The 23309-nt window shown below is 41.3% G+C and overlaps 1 protein-coding gene across 4 annotated transcripts; it reads right to left on the reverse strand.

Annotated features, from left to right (window-relative positions):
- Positions 1-510: 510 nt before the first annotated feature.
- NAA30 (N-alpha-acetyltransferase 30, NatC catalytic subunit) lies at positions 511-22849 on the reverse strand. Of its 4 annotated transcripts, XR_013951757.1 has the most exons (6): positions 22008-22839; positions 20788-21720; positions 13306-13429; positions 11788-11889; positions 11175-11230; positions 3787-3841 (listed from the first exon to the last, which is right to left on the reverse strand). XR_013951757.1 is itself a non-coding variant. In XM_080593587.1 (5 exons), exons 2-5 carry the CDS (start codon positions 21715-21717, stop codon positions 3704-3706), a joined length of 1248 nt encoding a protein of 415 aa, XP_080449713.1. In that variant the 5' UTR covers positions 21718-21720; positions 22008-22800; the 3' UTR covers positions 511-3703. The 4 variants fall into 4 exon arrangements, 3 of the variants coding, with proteins under 3 accessions (XP_080449713.1, XP_080449715.1, XP_080449714.1); XM_080593587.1 differs by lacking the exon at positions 11788-11889 and having other exon boundaries at positions 511-3841; positions 22008-22800; XM_080593588.1 differs by lacking the exons at positions 3787-3841; positions 11175-11230; positions 11788-11889 and adding an exon at positions 11951-12342 and having other exon boundaries at positions 22008-22840.
- Between the last annotated feature and the right edge of the window lie 460 nt (positions 22850-23309).

Below are 23309 nucleotides of genomic sequence, written 5' to 3' on the forward strand. Positions count from 1 at the left end.
AAGTTGGCTGCGGCTGGTCGCAGGAGGCGTGCAGGTGACCGAGACACAGCTGAACACACACAGCACGGGCTGCTGAGAAACTGGGAAGTTTCAGGAGCCTAAATGCAATTGCAGAGGGAATAAAGCACAGAAGATCTTCAAAACTGAGCTTGTTCTCACCTTTGCAAGGGCTGCAAGGAGTTCCCAACTCCTGCTTGTTACAACCTAAATAATAATACCCCCCCTTATCTCCCAGGAAAAGCCCAGACTGACTACATTAGTCCTAACTTAATACACATGGAAAAAGGCTCCATCTCAGTTCAGCTGTGAAACTGAAGTTCACACAAATACCATTCAAGACGCTTCTAGCAGAGGCATGGAAATTAAAAATCAAATAAGTGATATAAAAAAGAATGTTTACAATTTTCTTGTAAAACTTTTTTTTGACCACTTCTCTGTTAGGAATGAGTGTGTGCACATATTTGTAGACAAAGCAAAACAATTATCAGAACATTTCTATTCAAAAGGAAATAGATAAACAACTTAACCATTTATTTGACTGCATTGTATTTAGACAGCTTGTACATTTCATAACCCCACTGTTTTTGTTCTCATCAAAAAGGATAAAGGGACAGAAGAATATAATCCACTCAAAACAGCAGTCCAGTATTTTGAGATACACTTGATATTTCCATAGATGCCCATTGATACCTGAACTCCAATATAGGTTGTAATGGTTATACAAGACCTGAAAGTTTTGTTTTCTTTTTCAAACATAGCACTCAGTTTTAGCAATGTCTTCTGGTGCCCTGAAAAAGTTTGCGGTGTACTATGCAATGCCAATTAGACTATGCCTGCTTTTCTTAAAGGTGATGAACCTGATCATTTTCTTAAAAAATAAAAACAAAAAAGAATAAAAACAACAAGAAAAATAAAAAACCAACAATATAAAGCAAACATCCATACTGACATGTCAGCCAATAGCAATATTTGGGCAAAGTCAAACACAAATGATCAACTCCATAGTAAGATTTGTCAATGCAAAAGGTGAGGGGGAAGAAGACTGTGTTTTAGCAACAGACATGAGAAATAAACAACTTTTCATTGCTAGATTTGTTTTGAAAACCCATTTCCATCTCTTTGCAATTCATAACTTCCCACTTGATAACCAATTTCAAGCAACACAGACAATAAATCTGTTCCTTTTAATATAAACAAACGCATACAGCTTCAGTATCTTCCGTACTGAACTGCGTGTTACACAGCAGCAATACCAGAACCTTTCAGGCAATACGCTCTTTGAAAAGAAACGTGCACCTATTTTGTGCAGCATCTTCAAAAACGGCATGGCGAGAATGGCTTCTTACAACGCACAAACAGAATTGTATTTGAAGTTTGCTCAGACGTCACTTTTTTTGGCAGTGCCTTCCCAAAAAGTGACTTAAGCTAACTTTCAAGCCTGCTTTTCAATCTCAAGACACCCACAGCTTAAATATTAACCTATAGGAAACTTGCCTGTCTGGCTTTTCGGTTTTTAAACATCAGCAGACACACAAGACAGCCTGGTTTGCAGTTTGCGATACAAGCCCAGCAGCTGCTAACAAGGCATGAAGCTTCTCTTATCTGCCTCCTCAGTTCAGGCAAGCCAGAGCAGCCACTATTTCCCAGACAACTGGAAGACGGTTGAGAGAAGTCTGTTTCTATTGATTTAGCATTCCCAACAATTAAAGTCTTAACTATGTCTGAAACCTCCTGAAGAAGTGCTCAGAACAGCTGGCAAACCTGAGGGATCAGGAAAATGCAAACAGAAGGCTTTACTCTGAACTCCAGCATGTTCTGTAAGACACTCCAGTTTATAACGCTTTGATTCAGGCACCATCTTAAACATGAGTTTTCTTTATTGAGGGGAACAAGCCCCCTCAAAAGCACAAATAGCATCTACGAGCGGAAAACTCAGAAGGGCCAATTCCCATTAAAAGTCTTTATTTTCAAATACAACTCATAATTTGTACATGGTAAGAAATGCCCATCACCATGTGCGATTGGTCTATGCAAAATAAGGCTTTCCTTTAAATCCAGTTTTCCTGCACAGGGATCTTTTCCAAATGGTACTGGAGGTAGGGGTTTTATTGTTTTTGTTTTTAATAGTACAGTAATTAGCAAAGTGACCATGATTCAAACCAAACTCTTTAAAAAAAATGTAGTAAGGCAAATCTGAAGAGCACGCTCAACTGCAGAAGAGCGGGCTCACTGAGCTCATCCTTTTTTCCACTGATTACACAGGTTCTTCCACAAGCCAACTAATACCTTTTTTCAAAGTGGAAAAAACCAACCCACAAAAAACCCAAATAAACAGAAAACAAAACAAAAAAAACCCAACTGATTCATAGAACTGGGCTATATAATCACGCTGAACAAGAAAGCCTAGACATTGTAATTACTGAACAAATTGATGGGTATTGGTAAAACCTATGTAAAGGCAGACAGAGAGAGGGGATGGGAGAGGGAGGAGGGGCGGGGATAGAAAAAGAGAAATCTCTTCCCCACTGCTTTGATTTTGGAAGGAAAAAAAAAATCCCCCAATAATTTAGCTCATGTAAGTTTAGAGAAAATGAGAGCAGCTAAAAATGGATACAATACACCTTGAAATTTATTTCCAAGACCAAGAACCAAAGATTGAAGCATTTTAGAACACTGAAGCAAAGCAAACTGAATCTGGATAAAAAAAAAATTGTTCCAACTATTTTAAAATAGATGTTTTTCAGAGCTTCTAGCGATAATTTTGATTAAATAAAATCATACCAATTTACATTAATTTTCTATATCTTCTTTTAAAAGTCCCTCACTCTTTTAAAGAAAAAAGTGCATCCAAAACCAGCAGAGATTTACTGGCAACATCAGGTTCTGTTTTAGCAGCTACTCAAGGTTTTCAAAATAGCTTACACTTCTTGCTATAAGAAAAGAAGGGCCTTCCAAACCCTTGTTTGGGAGAAGTATCCAAATTATAAAAATCTGAAATAATTTATTATCAAATCCAGAATTTAAATAAAAGCAGAATTTTTCTTGCAAAGACAATTGAAGAAAGTAAAAGAATAAAAGCATGCACTCCAAACTTAGAGGTGAAGACAAATATACTTATCTATACAGGCACTGGCAGACGCAATTTAATTGTTACTGTTACTCATTGTAACACACACCCCACCCTACAATACATTTTTTCATTCACTAATCACTGAGGTACCAATATTTAAGAATGGAAAATTCAATATTGAAAAATAAAACCTAAAATTGAAGCCTTTTTCCAGAAAACTATGGCAATTTTTTGTATGAAATGTTAGTATACTTATAGAATTTTACAATCTACATTGGCTTTTTGCTGGAACCAAAAGTCGTGTTCCACATACAGGTTCTTTGATAAAATGTTCACGTTGTATGTAATACAGTCAGTAGACTTGCAAATGAACGAACATATCTTGGCTATCAACTGGCACATCTTGCTGGTACCAAAAGAACTCGAAGTTTGAAACAATCGGCTTTAATTCTGAACAAATGCGCCATGCCAAAGTGCAACAAATATGTGCGACACTCAAATGAGACACTGACAGATAAGAGCTGCATGGGAATTACTAAGTCCACCTGCAAAGCAATTTTGTACAAATTGCATTGCATGCAAAGGACAACTCTGCGCTGTTGGGACGTCAGTTGCTTGATGTGATGGTTTCTTTTAACGCAGCCATAGTTTAAGACGCAGTGCATCAACTCCATTTAAATAGTATCTGAACAGCCTCTTGTCTCGCACAAAACCAAGGTTTTCATAAAGTTTCAAAGCAGACTTATTTGTGATTTCTGTTTCCAATACAACCTTTAAGAAGAAAAAGAAAAAAGAAAAGTACATCATGTTAGAAAGCAGTCGCATTATGTTGCTACTGAACAAATTTCAACGTTTTTATTTAAAGGTACACTTAAAAGCAGTCAGCAGAATCATTTTTTTCTTGTCCTTATTTATACAAGCAACCCTCCTCAATCTTCACATTTAAAAGAACACAGCAGTTAATCAACAATACCAGTTGTAAGCAAGTTTCATTCATATCTAGATTGTAGTTGTTTGTTGTAAATACTGTATCAAATCATTACCTAAAAGCTATGGTTAAAAAAAAATGGTAGCACTGAACATCTAAGGCTCCAAAACATGCATTGAATGAACAACTGAACTTGACACACGTTAGGTTTTGTCATTCAGTATCTTCCACCTCTAATTCAACAGATTTAGACCTACATACAAACTCCTCCGTTCTGTGACAAGCTGTCACACCTATGTTTGTAGCGTGTATTTGTGCTCAACACAAGAATCCCAGACTCAAACCAGAGTGCACACACCACACAGGTCCCACACTCACAAGGCTCTGTTCAGGGCTTCTTGGGTGCCTCGCACCAAAATCTCACATGCAAGAGGTTACGGACAGCAAAGCCGGTGCAAGATAGGCCTGCCCTGGAAGTAATCAATTCTAGTGAGCAAGTCAAGGGCATCTAATTGCATTTCAAGTACTGCATCGGTTTCAGAAGATTAAGAAGTCTTGGCCTTTATTGTTCTCAACTAGCCTGGCAAAGTGCAGGAAGAAAGAGCAGCTTTTTTTTTCCGTTTTCTTTTTTCGTCCTCTATGATGGTAACACCCCAGTTCCAGGAAGACCTGTCATCAATAGCTCAGAACAAACCCAAGTGCAGTCCAAGTTAAGCAAGGACTGAAAGTTGTCCCAGCAGCCTCAAGCACAAGCAAAAAAAAAAAATTTACAAAAGCATTAACAAGAAGTTAAACTGCTGAAGCACGACCCTCTGAATGGTTTTCCTTTTCTCCAAATGCAGTGAACAGACCTTTGACATATCTGGTAAGCTGTGCACCCATTCCAAACAGTAAAAAAAACATCTTGCCTCCTTACTGTTGTCCAACTCAACTATTTAAGGATTCTATGGGTAAGGATGGATCCTGGATGCTCAAGAACACATGCAGAACCAACAAGCCGACAAGACTACCTGCAATCCCATGGCCATGTACATTCACTTATTAAACAAGAGCTGATGGGCACTGTAGAAAGATCATGTAATGAATATACAGCCTAAGCAATTTACGCAGCGAGCCAGCGATCAGTGTCGGTATAAGCCCACTAACAGCTACATCCAAACCAGCATCTAATATCCACCGCTCTGTGTTGTTAAAATTACATATGGAAAAATCTCACAGTCAAAAAAAATAGCAATCTACCCCAACTACCCCACCTCCTCCCTTCTCTTCCAATAAAAAACAAGATATATATGTTATATTAAATATAATAATTACATATAATAAATTATAATGTATATAATAAATAATTATATAAATATCATAAATTAAAATATATATTTTTAAGCCTGTACTTGTACATCAGTTTAAGCCAGTCTACCTTACGGATTCTCACCCCCCTGCCTTCAGGCATGCATTTCTATTCTCCGTCAGACCTTCTGTCAGCTCACTAGGTTTCTTGCTGATCTACTTCATAAAGCAACCTGGTAGAAAAACTACTCATTTTTCTCTCTGTTACATTTGCTTTCTGCAATCTGAGGAGCGGCTAAGTCAATATAAGAGAGGGAGGCTACTGCAGTTAGACTGGTCACCTGCAGTAAGGTTTGAAAATCCACTTATCGTACACATTTGGCCATTACTTAAGTTTCAAGCTTCTCTGACCACATCCCAACAGATAATTCCCTCTGTGCTTCTCAACACATGAATGTTGAAAGAATAGTAAAGCTGGAGCTAACAATCCAATGAACAAAATACACCTGGAAGAAAATAAAACTTAGAAGTTTGTTTTTTCTAAACAGAAGAGTGACATTAATAGAGTTCTTAAGTTACAGCAGGACAGTCTGTCGTACCTGTAACTCTTAAGAAGGGCTAATTCAATTCTTAGTCTTATGGGAAGAATTAGGGATTACATTTCTCTTGCTAGCACCTGATGGAACAGTACTGTCAGATCTTGTGACTTGATAATTACTCTTTGCAACTTTACTCTATTAAAAAGGATAACTTCCAAATTATAATCAATTATCAAAGTGCAGTATTTTTCCTTCAAATTAGAGCATTACGCCAACAGGAAATCTGACCCATTAAAATCCACAGTGCAGGAAACCATTATTTGAACTCTGACTACAAATGACATTCACTCGCACAGAAGTTTAGTAATCTGGCAGAGCGATACAACATGTCTGTATTCAGCTGCAAGCTTGCACACCTTGCAATGCTAAATGATTTCCACCACCACAGATCACTGAATTTAAGGGAGTGGCTAAATGTTGAAATTCAGGTTTGTTGGAATCCCAGTACTTGAGCGAATGCTCATCTTGAAAGCTAACGCAATAGACTTGTTCGGGTATTTCTAAGAAAGACTTAGCACATTGAAAAACAATCCCCTGACCTCAACATATCGTGTGGATCTCACAAAGGGCTACGGACACGTTCCTGAATCTAGTAGGGAACCTGATTGTATTTTATACAGGTTTCATCAGCTTGATTCCGTGAAGGATCCTTTTCTTCCCATGGGAGATTTTCAATCAAGCTCCAAATCTTCAATTGTTACCTTTATTTCTGGTCTACTTTGTCATACAAATGCGTCTGTTAAACCTTCTAATAACATATCATCATCTGCTCCTGTCAACCAGCAAAGATCTGATTTTCTGCACAAGTTGCAACTTTTTGAAGGCCGTTATTTTATCTTATTTCCAAAATTTCATAAACCTACAATTTTATCTCAACTCTCTTTAATTTTAACTCATTTTAGAAGCAAGGAATCTTTTACTGTAGTGAGAGTGGAATACTGTGTCGAATCTTTTACTGTACTGAGAGTGGAATACTGTGTTTCTTGTTATTATGTTCTCATACCTAGTTTATTCCTAAACTAAAGAAAAAAGGGGCTTTCTTGATTCAATTTCAAACTTTGAGTGCACACGTTTAGAAACCAACTCACGGAATACAGTCAAATCGAATAAACAAATGAAGAAAATATCCTTTCATCACTCAAAGAAGCAGCTGCTATTCTTACAAGTAAGTTTGGCATATTTTAAGATTCAAGTTATAGGCGCTTGTCCAGTGTCCTTCATCAGTTTAACTGTTTTAACATTTAAAGAGAGGTAGAACCCAAAATATAACATTTAATGCACTGAATGATCTGTAGATGAAGAAAAATTTAAGTTGTCAATGGCTTGATAATTTCAAATAGGGTTATATAAAAATACATAGTTAATTTTAGAAGCATGGTACTGAATTAAAATGACACTCTTAGTGGTGAAGTCAGAAAAATCTCACTGAAAAACACTTTAAAGTTTCATGGAAATTCTCAAAATAAGTCACAATTCCTTTTCACGTTCCACATTTTGCTGAAAAAGTTTTTAAGAAAGTTCCACTTACTAGAGCCTTACTTTGATTATTTAGCAGTTACATGGTGCTGAAATAATGCAATATGAGGTGAATGAATCATCTGCAGATTACTTAGTCATTTGTTACAGATGGAATATCTGCATACGACTCTCCCTTTCCTAATTTTGATTAAGGAATGCAGCAGTTCCATGCAACAGTCTTAAGGAGCACAACTTTTGAAAGTTGCTTGTCAGTAAAAGCCGAGCAAACGTACAAAAGGCAGCCAGATGCTCGACTTGCTGGAGTTTGCACGCACTTTCCTTTTTACACTAGAAGAAAAATCTCTTCAAAAGTCCTGAGATGGGAGAAAACTATTCACCTGCACCCGATTTATTTTAGTAGTTCCCATTTTCTATGTAATGAGCCCAATAAAATTATTCTAAATCATTGTGACTTAATGGAAACTCAGCCCATTATACACCTGAAAATCTAATATACTCCGAATATTAGAATTCTTTAACAGAAAATGTTTTGAGAAGGTCACCAAGGTAAAAAATAAAAAAGAAAAAAGAAAAAGCAAAAATCAACCACCACCAAGAAGAGAAAAGAAAACCCCCAAATCAACCAACACCACAACAACAAACAGAACAAAACCCAAACAAACAAACAACCAAAGATCCCTAAATATTGTAATGTTATTAGACACTCCAGCCCAAAGCACGCTGCTCAGTACTTTCTTCAGGCTTGAAGGCCATTTCTGGTTGAACCACCCACCCCAACATCAGACCACTTCCTTCTTTCTGTTGCATTAGGCCATGACCACCTCTGCCTCTCCACACAGATCCCATCCCAGCCAATTCACCTCTTCACTCGCTCACCCTACAATTTCCTCAAGCCAGGAAACAGCCACTGGCTGGAAGGATATTACCTCTCAGCTTTGAAGCATGCAACATAGCATCAACGACCTGCTAGGCAGAAGCTGGCACTGTGAATCACTTGCTCCATAGGCCTGCCTTTGTTTTATTCCCACTGAATTAGCTTACAGGAAAAAAAAGTCTTTGATCACTACAATATTGTGACAGACTTTGAAATGCCAGGACAGCACTAGTGATTTTTCAAGATTTTCATCTCTGGTGTTGTAAAAATCCTTTACTTTTCAAGACTCAACATTACAGACTGTTGTGGTATCAATTTATGGCACTTTGAAAAGTATTATATTGAAATAAAAATTTATCAGATTATATGCCACAAATTACCATCATATTACATACCACAATTTGGAATTTTTCAATGACACCCACATGTGCACGGTCCTGGTTTTAATTGTTTTCCAAGCAAATTTCAGAAGAGAGTCTTTTTGAATTTCAGTTCACCTTACATCAAGTAGCAGCATCTCTGGATTTTCATCACGCTTTTGATTTTATTAAGGGATGTAGAAAAATATCCTAAGAGCAGCAGAGATAATTAAACTGTTTACACACTTCGCAAAGACAAGCTACTGTGATGCACTGCTTCAGGTTTGATCAGCCAGGCATCAATCAGATGGCCAGAAACTGTTCTCCCCAGCAACTGCTGCAGAAAGCAGCGAGGGAAGTTTCTCAGCTCTGTCAGAGAGCTTTAAATAACAGGTGGCTAATTAGGTCTTTCAAACCTTGGTCGAGCCTGAAAATTTCTCAGCAATCCACCACATAGGAGAAGTAAACATCGTTATTGTTGTACCGTATATACCTAGAAGAAACCTACACTTGCTGCCAAAGAAAAGAAGAAAACATGAAGACATTTTCTATTTTGCTGTAGATAACCTATACATGAAAAAGAACAGCACAAACATATCATATTACTTTGGGCACGCCTCTGCAGACTGGTGTAGTAGGAAGTCAGAAATACACTCTGCTTGTGCTCCCTGCTGCCTGGACATGAGTTCCCGTTTCAAAGTTTTGTGCCAGCTTAAAACTGAGCTGACACAAAAACCCCCAAGAAGCAGGGCATAATTGGTTCTGAACCATCACCCCCCAAACACGCAGTTTCCAAACTGGAACTGAAACTTGCCTGCACCCATCCAGCACACACTTCAAGAAGCTGGAACTGTAGTGCATTCGATTAAAGAGGGACAGCACTGGCCTCTGAAAAACGACCTACAAATTTAGTACAAAGCATTTATGCAGCACCACAGATGAAAATCTATGACTAAGACTTAATGAGGTCTTACTGCAGAGCAGCCTGCAATCCCTATCACATTTATTTCATTTTAACAATGACAAAAAGCAGTAAGAAGGGCTCTGGGATTAATATTAGATCAGGAGAGGATCAAATACACAGGAGAGATCATTGTATGTATACGTGTAAGATAGTCCAATTTAGAAATGAAGTTACAGGAGAAGTAATACACACATACTCCTAAATAATATGGGGAGTATTGAAAATCTGGTGGCCTGCGCAGAAATACACAGCTCTGCTACTCTCTAACAGCAGTAGGCAATTCACTTCGTGTCTCTGCATCTCAATTCTCCCAATGTGACATGAACACTCTGATATCGTACTTCTTTATTTTTATTTTTTAAATCTTGGGAACTTAGCGATGGCAAATGAACGCATGACCACTGTGGAAAGCCATGGAAAAGAACAAACAAAAAGCTTTCCTTGAATAGCCCAAGGTCGCAAGCAGTAAAACAGATTAGACCAAAGCATATTACATGTGATACAAGCATCATGACAAAACAAAGTACTTAAACTATTGCAGAACTATCAAACTGCACTACAATGCTTGAATACAACAGGAATCATAGAAAAAAATGACACCAGAAAACAAAGGCATAAGGGGATCTGATGGGAGGAATAAATAGCTCAAACAAGTTGTTGAATGAAAGCAGAACATATAAAAGAATACTGCAAAAGATGTAACGGAACATGTGGAAAAGTTAACAGAGTACGTGCCAGAAGTCTTGTAAGAAAAATTGTAATTTTGCATAAAAAACTTCATCAGGACAATCAGGGGAGCAGTTGAAAGGAGATAACAGAGAGATCAAAGGATCATTAACTATGACACGCCGAAACGACAGAGCGTTCAGGTATAAGGAACAAGCTAACAATTGCATTGTAGCAAGCAGATGAAAGTTAAAGGGACAGATAACTGGATTAAGGAGAATGGATGTAGGGAGAGTTCCTCACAAATTAAACAGGGCACATAAAGATAGTTGCTTCATTTATGCAAAAGAGAGAGACAGAGAGGGACAGAGGGATTGTAACCTCGTAAAAGGAAAGACTAATAATATATAGGCCAGAGAAAGTTTGACAGTGATTCAGTCACTTTCCTTGAAGCACTCACCGACATGCTGAATCACTTGAGCTGTTAGTGCTTTGTAACATGGTTTAAGCATTGTCAGAATAACAATGATGACTTGCTGTGATAAAACTACATTCTGCAATATTACAGCACGTACTGTTCCAGTATCTTTGTATATTCTGAAAGCATGGAAGTATTACGACAACATACAAGTTACACTGGTCAACAGCACCTTAAACGAGAATCTTTAGAGGAAAACGTGCCTGCAACTAAAGGCTTAGGCAACTTCCCAGAGTAAAACAGAACCCAAAACTCTGTATTTGAGAACTTAGGACAAATTTAGAAAGCCCTTCTATTTGTGCCATATGTTTTTGGAGGTTATTTTTACTTCTATTATGAAAGAAAGAGCTTCTTGCTAACCCACCTCCCACCTAAAAACAAAACTCAAACAAAACAAAAAAAGAAATGAATCCACATATGGAGAATACAAGCCGTTCACATTATGAAAGTTTTTGATTATAAAGTCTTACCTCATCACAATCTCCTTCAACCATAGCATAAATAGCTTTCTTAACCAAGTTTGTACCTGAAATACAGATTTCAATAAGTGTCAGAGTTGCAATGCAAAAGATGCCAGCTTATATACAACTACTGTGTGCTACCTACATGGCATGACTCCTGGGGAAATCAGGGAGGAAAGAATGCAACAAAAACTTGCAGTCAAGTTGCAGTCTCAAGTTTGAACATTAAAATTATCCCTAAAGTTATCCAGAGACCCAGCTTGAGTGCAAAAGTCTTCTAGCACAAGGATATTAGAAACAGGCTTCAATGTTTAACATAGTGTTATATATAGCCTTCCAAGATGTGATTCATTCCCTTTTGCTGCATTTAAAGTCAAAATCTTCTGGCACGTACTTGAAGGACATTCATCTTCCAAGGGAATTTCCTCTTACTAAAACAAATACTTCTATTAGCAACAGAACTTATGAAACCACTTTTCTTGTGGCTCACTCCCATTTGGATTTGCTAGTATCTAATAATATGGTTGAAGCCCATCCCTTCCCTTCAGTCAAGCATTAATTTAATTCTGTATCATTACTTTTCATCTATTTCACAACAGTTCTACAACTGTAATATCCCTACCTGTCTGTAGAATTGGGGTGAAATTGAAAGTTGATTTCAAAGTTATTAGTGGAAAAAACTGCTGTTCAATGAAATTGTATAAATCTCACTTCCATAAGAAAGCTAAGGAAAAGGAAAAACAAAAACCCAAGGAATCTAGAGATTGCTTTAAAGTATTCTCAAAGCTTTAATCAATTAAGATTTTCATTGAACATACGACAAAACTTTACTGCATATAAAACATCTTCAGATTAACAGCATAATTTATGAGAAACAGCAACATGATAAATGCAGGGAAAAAGTTAACATTTATATAATGCTAAAGTAAGCAAAACGTTAAATATAAATTCTATTTATATAACTGTAAAATGATGATCTGACTAAAGCAGGAGAAAAATCTTGCAGAGATCTTCATAAGAACAGCATTAGTTCTTATTTACTTATGAAACCTAGCACCTGCAATGAAATTATGGCAGGCTCCTTCATGACTCAGCTAAAAAGAAAGGAGAGAATGATTTCTCTGTATCCTCTTCCCTCCGCTCCACTACAGAAACCACCAACAGCTTCTGAACTGCACTGAAATAACAAAGAAATCACATATGCTAAAACAGTCATGATAATACTTAATGTTTCAAGGTTTTTAAAGGTTTTTGTGTTTTGTTTTTTTAAGAGGAGAATAAACATAATGGTATTAATCTGTAACTTGCTCCCATATTTCTCCATAGTAAGTAATTTTCTTTTCTTTTCTTTTTTTTAATCAGAGCACGAGCTGTTAGTGAGAATGGGTGGTAAAGCACATTTCTGGCCTTTAAAGCTGACATCTACATTTAAAATTAAAAATACGTTACAAGGTGTAATTTCACAATACCAAACTAAAAAGAATGGAGTTCCATAAGAACAGTTCTTTAATCAACCAAGCTAGGATAACCAGCGTTTGCAGGAAAGTCCCTTCCATTAGGGCAAAACTGACCCGTGGGGGAGGGCAAGCTCCCTGCCAAGAGAGCTTTCTTTCATCATGCAATTGCCAACAAAACAGCTCTTCATTTTGGTCATGCAGGTAGTAATGCACAACTATTTTTCTTCGAGTATTAGCGCATACTTCAAGCATTAGCTATATACATTATCCCCAGTGGGCAATATATATGTAATTGATATGGGAAAGCCAGGGGATAAATTCACTAAAAAAAACCCCACACCTGAACACAATAAAGACATACAATGATGAGAGCACATAAAAACGCAGAGCAATTTCTGCAGTTGTTATTTGATAATGGTAATTTGCAGAGGTAAGGGGCTGCTGACTGAGTTTCTTTTTTAGCTTCATATCCCAGATGCTAATCTCACAGGGCACGGGCATTTCAGGTTATTTCAACAGAATGAAAAAAGATAGCAGGGAGCTTGTGTGGATAAGTAAAGCAGGGATGACAACAAACCACCACATCTAGAGGCTCAGTTCTGCTTAAATCTTTACAGCGCCTACGTTTACCCCAACAAACTATAGGATTTAAGTAGAAAACAACAAAAAAAGGCTATTCTTACCAATTCCTTTTCTTCTGTATTTGGAATCCACTGCTAACATGGCTATATAACCTCTGCGGAACATCTTTTTGTGCATATCCAGCTTGCAGACGATGGCACCTACACACTCTTCCCCTACCATGGCCTTAAAGACAAACATATAGGTATGCATTCTCAGTTCGTGATCTGCAGTGCTACCAGAAAAAGTAAACCAGTGCATTTAAAATGAGACAGCCACACTAAATTTGCTTGTACAAAGGTATAAAAAAAATAAACACCATCTCCAAAAGTACAAATAAGATTAAAGGTCTCTTATTTCTGTATTACACACAGATAAAGTCACAGTCTATTAACAGCCAATGAATTGTCTGGGAAAGAATCATAGTATTATTCCATCAATTCTACCAGCAAGATCATATGTGATAGGAAAGGGTAGAAAAAAAAAGAAAAAGACCAGGTTGAAGCATAAAACATCCTTTAACTTGGGTTGCCACATAGGGAAAAAAAAAGTCCTTTCCTGTTTCACAGTGATCCGAATTTTCACGCGCAAGGGCTGGGCAGATAACTTGCTTAATTTTTATCTGGTGTTGATGTCAAGGCCATAATGGATCAGAGAAAAATGTCTTTGCGCTTAATCTTTAGAAACCGTCATTTTCAGTCATATGACATCCAAGGAACAAACAAACAAAAAAGCATACAGTTAATTTCACACATTTTAACCGTTCAGAGATTTCATTCATTAAGAGCTGACAGTTAATCCCAATGGTGTTGTCACAAAAAATGTGGTCGAGGAGACACAATTATTTTGAAATATTAAGAAGAAAACAAACAAACAAAATACCTACCCCCTCCCCAAACACTTATCAAGCCACTTGCACGGCCACTGCGTTTACAAAAAATTTACCATGAAATACACTGAGAAAGAGCATAAGAATAACTAAGTCATATGTTAACCGAAGGATTAGGCAGCATTAATGACATTATAACCTGCAGCAGTAAAGCGAATAATGCTGCAGAGTAGGATAGCATCCAAAGGGAGTATGAATTACTATATATTCAGGGAAAGACTGACAGAGAGAAAAAAGCAGCTCCGAACCGTGTGCATGGGCGTATAAACTGATCCGCAGAAGTTTGAGACCTGTATCTGCAGGGGGAAGCAGCCTTCAGCTCCAGCGTGGCTCCCAAACCAGGAGTACAGCACATGATTGGCACAAGCATGTGCTGGCACAAGAGCCCCTGGATAATCCAAATTCACAACACTCCACTAAGTCAAACAAAAAGGACCTGCCCGAGCCAGTATTACCAGACCTCCTGTGAACCCAGCTTCTCTGAAGGCCGTGGTATGGACTCCACAGCCTTCAGCCGCCTGAGCGTTTCTGTAGCTTGTAGCACAAGGATCTACAGGCGGAAAATTCTTACACAGAGATCATATTGTAGGCACCGATCCACAGGGAGTTTGTACCCGAAGCATAATGTTCTAGCATCTCCATTTGAGCGGCGGGTTACTAACCAAGCCAGCTGCCGGCCAAAAGCCCCTACCAAAGGTAAAATGGAGCAGCCCCAAACGAACGGGCTGCAATTCCAAAGCACTGTGATGCAGCACGAGCCTAACACCATTTCTAATATAGTTTCAGCTCGTCACGCAAACATAATTATTTCTAGAGTTTTTATTTGGCAGGAAGATACATTTTTCTAACAGTATCCAAGAACAACCCTGAACAATCTAAACAAGTGGTTTTTAAAACAACAAACAAAAACCGAAACATGATCTAAGTGGACTGAAATACACAGCCTCTAAGCAGTCTTTTGTTTGTTCTAAAACACAAGTTTATTTCATAGGAAAGAAAAGCTGTACTTATACTAAAACTGTGTATGCAAAGTGTCAGCTCAAGGCAAGTTTTGTATCTCGGCTCAGACCTGAGAAAACCAGGGAGTTAAATAAAGAGTATCATCAGACAGCCTGTTCATAACATTGCTATAATTATGCAGAGTACCTAGATGTAATCTTATACCTAGCTAAAAAAAAAGACACCACAAACTAGCATGTTATAGTTATGCTTTGCCCTGAAGCGAACACGTGCAAATTGTTGATCGTAACAGTCCTACGGAGAATTTTTAGATTTTTTTCCCCCCTGCTCTTCAAAAGTAGTGACACATTGCAGCCTTGCTTTCCTTCTCGTTAGGGGCACTTTTCTTAAGAGCTGTGTTCATTAAGGCGTATTTTAAAATCATTTTCAGTGATCAAAGAAGGAAATACCCACTGATTTCACCACCGTTGCCACAAAGTTGCATGAACTATCACGGTGTTGCCAGTTCCCAGAACACTTAAATCTCCTTCTCTTGTCTTCAAGCAGGTAAATCTGCCAGTTAAGCTATGACTGGGGTGAGTGCCGCATTTCTACCTCAACTGGAGTTTTTGTTGCCTTTCCTCTCCTTTCTCCTTCTTTTCGACTGTATCTAAAGCTGGAAGTGAACCTAAAAGGTGATGTAGAACTGCAATTTAACTCCCTGGGGAAGGTTAAACTGTGTAAATGAAAAAAAAAATCAGATTGAAATAGGGAGGGGGGCAAGAGGAAAACTAGTTCCCATACAACATCCTTTATGAGAAAACAATCACGGGCCAAATGAGAGCAATTCTAAGCACACAGGTTTCTACAAACAGAATTCAGCCCAAGTTACTATATTATAAGCCCCACGGAGTACTATAGGATTTACTTCAATCCTAAATTCTTAGCAAGATTAACATCCATGTATTCAAATCCCATATTTGCATCAACTTTGTTCTTATAAGTCTGAATGTTTAAAACAAACTAGATGTTAATATCTTTGTACTGCAACCATGGATTGCTAGAGTTAGCACAGAAATGTCTATAAAACAGCAGGAATGTTACCTCTCTCAAAATTAAACAATCGGCATTAATTCCTTGGCAAAGGTGGCATTAACTCTGTCAGGCACAGCCTGAGCATGCCTTTCACACCCAGAGCCCGCGATATTTGTTCCCATTTAAAGGTGAAACCAACCCACTAGCCCCTAAAAGAGAAACACTTTGCGATTCAAATGCAGCAGAACCTGCACGGCTGCAGGTTCCTTTCACACACGCACCCAAATCCACCTCAGAGGATCACAGAAACAGCTCTGCACGAATCCTTTGGCTTACATCTAGCGATCGTGTTACCGAATGCCATTAAGGGATGCATTTAGGCTAATGGTTTTAACCCAAAGTCCGGCAGTTCGGTCAGAGCTCTTTACGACACTGGGCAAATCACTAAGTCACTCTCCCTGCTTCCACTCTATGAAACTGGACCCGAGTAATTCCTTCCTGTGCAGGGCCGCTGCCAGAATAACTACACTGGCTGTCGTTAAATACCCATATGCTACAAGGACTGAGGCTTTCACAAAGCCTGTGAGAGCAAGAAGCAGCACAGCCAGCCGTGTCTCAAACCATGATCATTCCTAAGAGGAAACCGGCATACGGTGGAGTTTGCAAATTGGGAATGGATATTACAGGATGTCTTCCCAGGTCTGCCATGAGGCCGCTAAGACTTCCCGCGCTGTTTCCTAACTTTTCTCGTTCCTCCTTTATCCCTCAAGCTCTCTGCAACTGAAAAACAGCGATGGTGTCTCACAAGTCGTTAGTTTCAACATGAAGTACAGAGCCTCTTAAATAATATCCAACTAAAAAAAAAAAAAGCAAAGTATTATTAGAAAACAGGATCTCAGGATCTTAACTGCAGTCATTTAGGATTTATAGCACATCTAAAACCGCATACATGGAATTAATCAGTTATTTCTAAAATTGTGAAAGTTTAAATTATAATTGCTGCTATAGCTACTGGCAAAGTTAAGAACCCAATAAAAGCATGCATTTTCCAGATTTTTCTTAAAAGGCAGCTGAGCAGTGCAGCAAGTCTGCAGCGGTGAATTACAGGCGAGGTTACAACATTCAGTCAGAACCCTGCGTTTATTACGTCCTGCCTTATCCAAACTTTGGAACAGGACAAGGTTTCCCAAGCTCACCTCTCCCACGCTGCAGTATTTTGAAAACAATTTTCTGCAATAGCTGATTTACCAGCTTTAAATGGAAGGTGTTTCAGAACTTTCACACTGCTAGGACCAGAATCTGCAAAACCACTTCAAAATGGAGCTACAACTTCAAAAACGCACTTACAACCAACACAGGAACAAAGCTGTAGCAATGCTTAAAAGCACTTGACGAGAATACCCGTCCTCTCCCGTCTTTGATGGGGAAACGGTCATCATTGGTCAACTGAAGAAAAACTGGGCTGACAGAGCTCCTGGGAATAGATAAACCCCAAGCATTTAGAGGGCCCCCACACCTAGCACATGCTGCCAACCTGCTCTTGCAGAGGCAGGAGAAATCCAAGCTTCAGTAGACAGCTGCAGCTTGGGGAGGAGAAGGTTGTTACCTTGCTACAGCTCGGTCAGGTAACACAGCCACGTAACTTACCTGTACTATTTACCAAGTAATCTCAACGTGTTACCTCAAAAGTCAGGGGACAGTTACATGGATTAATTTGATGTTAAAATGAGTGGGTTTTGAAGATTATCCTACGATCTCCAGTTCCTTTTAAAGTGGACTATGAATTTGGTTTTGAGCGTATAGTTAGGAAGCAGTTTGATACAGCAAAACCACGCTAGTGGTTACTTCGGATTGGTCCCGTGCCTTCCCTCCAGCTGTGTATTCTCACCTCTTTCCTCGTGCCAACACCAGTGCTCATGTCATCCCGCTATGAATATGTTTGGAGACCTAAACAGACAGAAACCTGACCCTAAGACACAACACACAAGCACACGCACACACGTATGACTACACGGCTAGGGGTGAGGGCCAGCTGAGCTTCCCAAGGCAGATAAACTCACGGGCTGGCACACAGGCAGGGCAGAGGTAGCTGAAGAGAAAGAGAAAGCAGCAGCCTTGGACTGGTGCTAGCTGTTAGTGACAGCCCACCTTGGGAAGACCAAGCTGAAACTCAGCAAGCTTCAAGCCCATGAGATCACCACAGCAATAACGTTCCTAATGCCCCTGGAAAACTTCTGCGCTGTCAGGTATCCAAGATGCTCGATAGCAGCGTTATAACATTTAAGGTCGCTCACCGAATACATCAGCGCCGGACAACCGCTGATCCTTTCAGGAAAGCACTCATCCTGTCTTCAAATTTAAATGGAGTTGGTCTTTCCCCTCATCACCCTTTTTGAAAGTGGTGATGGTGAAATTCAGTAACTGAACTGACAGAAACCCTGCAGATATTTTTCTCTAATACGAACAAATTACAGTCTAACCCCTGTCCCCAGGAAAAACCTGAAGCCAGAAGGCTGTGAGGCCTTAAGGCATTAAAGACAAATGATTCTGTGGGATCAGGCGCTGTGCTTCTGCTCACCATCCTGACACTGTTCTAGCTAATTGGAAAATGCAGTTCCAGCTCAAGATAAATATTTTAAAGAGTTATTAGATAGAAGTAGTTCAGGAATCCATTAACTGCAGGAACAAATTTAATTTTATAGAACAGAAAGTCTTCAAGACAACCACTAAAAACCAAGCCTTAAAAACGCTAAAATCACTCACAAAAACCCATTGAAATTGACTCAAGATACTGGAAGAGCTTCAGATGATTATGTATGTAAAACAATGTGCTAAGAGCTTTAGACACTTGCAGCCACATATTCTTCTCTACTGTTTTACATGCTTCATACTGTTCCACCCTTCATAAAAGTGGCAAATCTGAGTAGAATTGGAGTTCAAATAAAGTTTTGTCAAATAAAGTTTTCAAGACTATTAAAAGAAGTTGTCCCTAGAAAATAAGCTTAAGATGTTTTATTTTCCTTGAGTGAAACCTTGCTCTTTGAATGCATTTGTTAGAAGTAAATATTAGAAATAATCCGGTTTAGTGCCCTGTCAAACTAATTTGCCATTGCTCTTTTCCTAACAAAATTCTCAAATTACTCCCTGACAAAAAAAAAAATAAAAAAAAAAAACACAAAGACCTGAAGTCTAAGCAGACGCACAGTGAGCTAATATCCAACGCTGCCTTGGCATCACCGACGATACACTTGATGCTGAAAGTACAGACACTTGCAGTTCACACGCATTTCTTTTCAGTGTGAGGCAAATCAGTCACGCACAGAGCTAGGTGTATGCTCAGCGCCTGAAAAATTACAGTTTTGCTGTGATCAGCATCCTTTTAACTCGCTGTGTAAAAGCAAACATGACTTTGTGTTGAAGAATGATTTCAAATATTTTCGTATTTTTGTTTTGTTCCAGATGGCAATGCTTTGCTCAACTTCCTATAATCCTACTGTATTCCCTCTTCAGGGCTGCAAGAGGCACATTTCTGAAAATCCTCCCATAAATCATATAAATCCTGCTATAAATTACACTGGACCCTAAAACAAGAACTTTCAGGAAGTTTAAGGCCAGATGGATTCCATTAGCTTCACCTCCTGTACTCATATCCTATTAAAATTTTACAGAGAACCTCTGAATTGAAGGGCGCCTTGGCCCTGGCTACACCATCCCTTCCAGAGAGGTGTCCAGCCTTGATTAAAAGATCAAGAGAGAATTCATCATTTACTTTAGCGAGGAAGTGCCATACACTCCCACAAACGTTCTGCTCTGCAGACAAATTTTCCTACGAGGAAATCAAACACAGCTAAGCTCCCACTGTGCATATACACCCCCCAGGCCAATTTAAGCTCACTCTCGTATACCTGCGCATGAATTACTATGCTGAAAGCATGCTTTTCTACCGAGACTCGAGTTCTAAAACTGTCTGGCTGTTGTTTAGCCATAAGAAGTGCTCTAAACGTTCAGAAAGACTGGGTAACAACTAAAGCAATCTTTCTGGTTGTGCAGTAGGAGGAATAAACCTATTGTTAGTACAGCAAGACAACCTAAGTAAAATCAGAACTGCTGCACACGCTATCACGCTCGCAAGAAGCAATACAGTTGCAGCTGATCTTTTTAAAATAAGCAAATAGATCAAAAAGTCCACAAGACCTTTAACAGTGCCTCCCCACATGTCAACGTTTCTATGCCAGTCATGCTGAGGGCAGTTTGAAAGCCATTGTGCAAGAATTACGAAGCACTCATAAGACACCCGTGGACTAAGTACTTTCTTTTTTAAATAGAAACCTAGGAACTGAGGCAGAATGACAAAATGAGCTACCAAAGGTCACAAAAGTCAATGTCAAAACCAAGATTAGAAGCCTTGAATTCCTGGATCCTAGCCCTGCGTTCAAAGCCTTTCCCCACCACTTAAAACATGTATTAATGAATACAGGACTTTTAAACACGGGGTTTACTTGTACAGGCACAGGTGAGAAAAGGAGTTCAGCAGGGATAAGTACTTCCAAAAGAGCTTGGTCTTTCCCCTTAGCCATAAAAAGAATACCAGGAGCATTCCCACAAACGTCAGCCCTTTAATCCTCTCCCCACCCCTGTCCCAAACCACTCCCAATTCCTGCCCTCCCTCCCCAGCACTTACCAAAAAGCAAAGCTGCGGCCAGTTGTGGATAAAATACCTATACGTGTAAATGGAGTAGGGTTCGGACAGATCTTTGGTGATCAGTCTCATGATATCGGGCATCTGCAGCTCTGACTCGTATCGGACGTATCGTATCGTTAGGTCCTCCTCGGGCTGAGAGTCCGTTCCCGAGCCTTTCAAACTGCAGGCTGCTGCTAAGGACCTAGAGAGTAGCAGCAGGGACTCCTCCTCCTCCCCTCCTTCATCCCCCTCCTCCTGCTCTTCCTCCTCCAAGCCAGTCCCTCCTGCCAGTCCATTGCGGGCTGCAGTCTTAGCAGCAGTCGGAGTTGTGGCAGCAGGCTGGCTCCTGTCCCCTGGTGCTGCTGCTGGGGGAGAAGGAGGAGGAGAGGGTGCAGTCCTTCCCTGGGGAGGAAGGTGGTTGCTAAGGGGGGACGAGCACGGTGCTGCGGCCGGAGGCGATGCCTGCTGCTGCTGCTGCTGTCCGGAGCCCATTGTTTTGCTGGCTCGCTTGTTCTCCTGCCCCTCGGGGGCTGCCCCTGCCTCCGAGCCGAGGATCTTGCTCTTGAGGGAGGCCCGCAGGTGCCGCAGCTCGGGGCTGATGAGGCCGTTGAGCTGGTGGTTGTGGTGCGGGGGGTGGTGGTGGTGGTGGTGGAGGCGGTGCTGCTGCTGCTGCGGCCCCCCCTTGCCGCCGTCGCTGCCTCCTCCTCCTCGCTGCTGCTCCCGTCCGCCCGCGGGTCCCTCCTCTTCCTCCTCCTCTTCGGCCTCCTCGTCCTGGGCCCCGGCGCAGGCGGCGGCAGCGGCGGAGGTGGAAGAAGAGGAGGAGGAGGAGGAGGAAGCAGCCCCCCCTCCTCCTCCTCCTCCGGGGAAGGGGGACAGCGTGTCCCCCTGCGGGGAGAGGACGCTGCTAGGCCCCGGCGGTACCTCGGCCATATCCTACGGGAGAGACCGACACAAACCCCCCGGGGAGGAGGGCGTCAGGCGACACGGGGCGACAGGCGGCGGCCTCACGGGCCTGGACGGAGGGGGGGGGGGGGGGTAAGTGGGGGGGGAGGGGGGGGGGCGCGAACAAAGGCACAGCCGGTGCCCGGGCCCCGCCTCACCGCCCCGCCGCCGCCTTTTCCCGTTGCCCCAGGCCCCCCTGCCTCCTCCGGGGCCCTTCCCCGGTCCCTTAAGGGCCCCGGGGCGGCCTCCGCGGCCCCCCCCCGCCCGCCGCCGCTCACCGCCGCTCCCCTCAGCGCCGCGGCTCCCACTCGCCGCTCATCCAGCCGCCGCCAAGCGCGGCCGCCGCTGCCGTAACCCGCGGCCGAGTTTCCTGTCAGCCTTTGCGACACTTCCTCCCTTGACGGCGCGGCCTAGCGACGGCGGGGCGGGCCGGCCTTAGCAACGGGGACCGGGGGGTTGAAGTGGGGTTAGGGCCGCGGGCCTGGGCCCGTAGGGCCCCATAGGGCTCCATATGGCGGCGTGGTTGGTGTCGCCTCCTCGGGTCTGGTGTCGCCTCCAGGGGCGTGGTGTCGCCTCCTGGGGGGTCGCCGCCTGCCCCCGCCGAGCCCTAGGCCGCTGTTGCCGGCCCCACTCTGTGAATCCCGCAGCAGTTTTGGGTGGCGGCGCCCCTGCCCTCACAGCACCCCCGGGGCTGCCCCTCGGCCCCCTTCATGTCCCAGGACATGTTCACGTCACTGTTGGCACCTTGTTTTGGTTTGTTTTTCTCTTCACCCCGATCCCGGCCAGGCACAGGTGCTGCCAAGAAGGGGGCCAGCAGCGGTGCTCAGCCTAGGGATGGCCGCCTGCAGTATTTCGGTGAGGCTTTTGTATGGATCAGAGTGCAGGGGCTGTTGCTCTGCCTTCCACAAGCAGCGTGAGGGGTGTCGTTCCTCACCCAGGGCAGGCAAAGGCAGGCCTCGGACTGCAAGGAAGTTGTTCGACTGATAACAGTGGAAACTGCAAAGATGACAGAAGTGATCTAGTAGTCCTAAACTGGGAAAAGAAAAAAGAATAATAATAATAATAAAAAAAAACCTTGTTAAAGTTAAAAAAAAAAAAAACTTATTAAAAGACCTTCATATGAATTCCGACTCTGTGTACTTATTGGTGGGGAGCACTGGGCATAAACCTACAGATAACAATCTCAAGTGATCCCATTTCTCTATTACTCTGTTCCATTACATAATCCATGTTTTAAGAACATGCCACCAGATCTCACAGCAACAGACAAGTCCTTTAAATGGGAAGTTTTCTATTAAAACACACACATAGCCCCACAAAACACAGAGAAATGGTGGATTCCGCCTTTTTTTCCCCAAGGAAGCTTTGCAGGGCTGTTGTAAGACTTGCTCATTTTCCTTTGCTACAGTTATTCTTCAAGGAAGTGACAGGTCTGGACTTACAAGGAAAATCCAGCAATTTCTGTACATGTCCTAACAGGGCTCTTTAATGAGGAAGAAAATAGGCTGCGGAGTTTCAGGCTTCTGTTTATGAATTGCTGAGTTCTGAAGTAAAGCAGGAAAAAAATAAAATATCTGACT

The sequence above is a fragment of the Anser brachyrhynchus genome (genome assembly GCF_964034855.1).
Source record: "Anser brachyrhynchus genome assembly, chromosome: 5".
In the NCBI taxonomy this organism is placed as follows: domain Eukaryota; kingdom Metazoa; phylum Chordata; class Aves; order Anseriformes; family Anatidae; genus Anser; species Anser brachyrhynchus.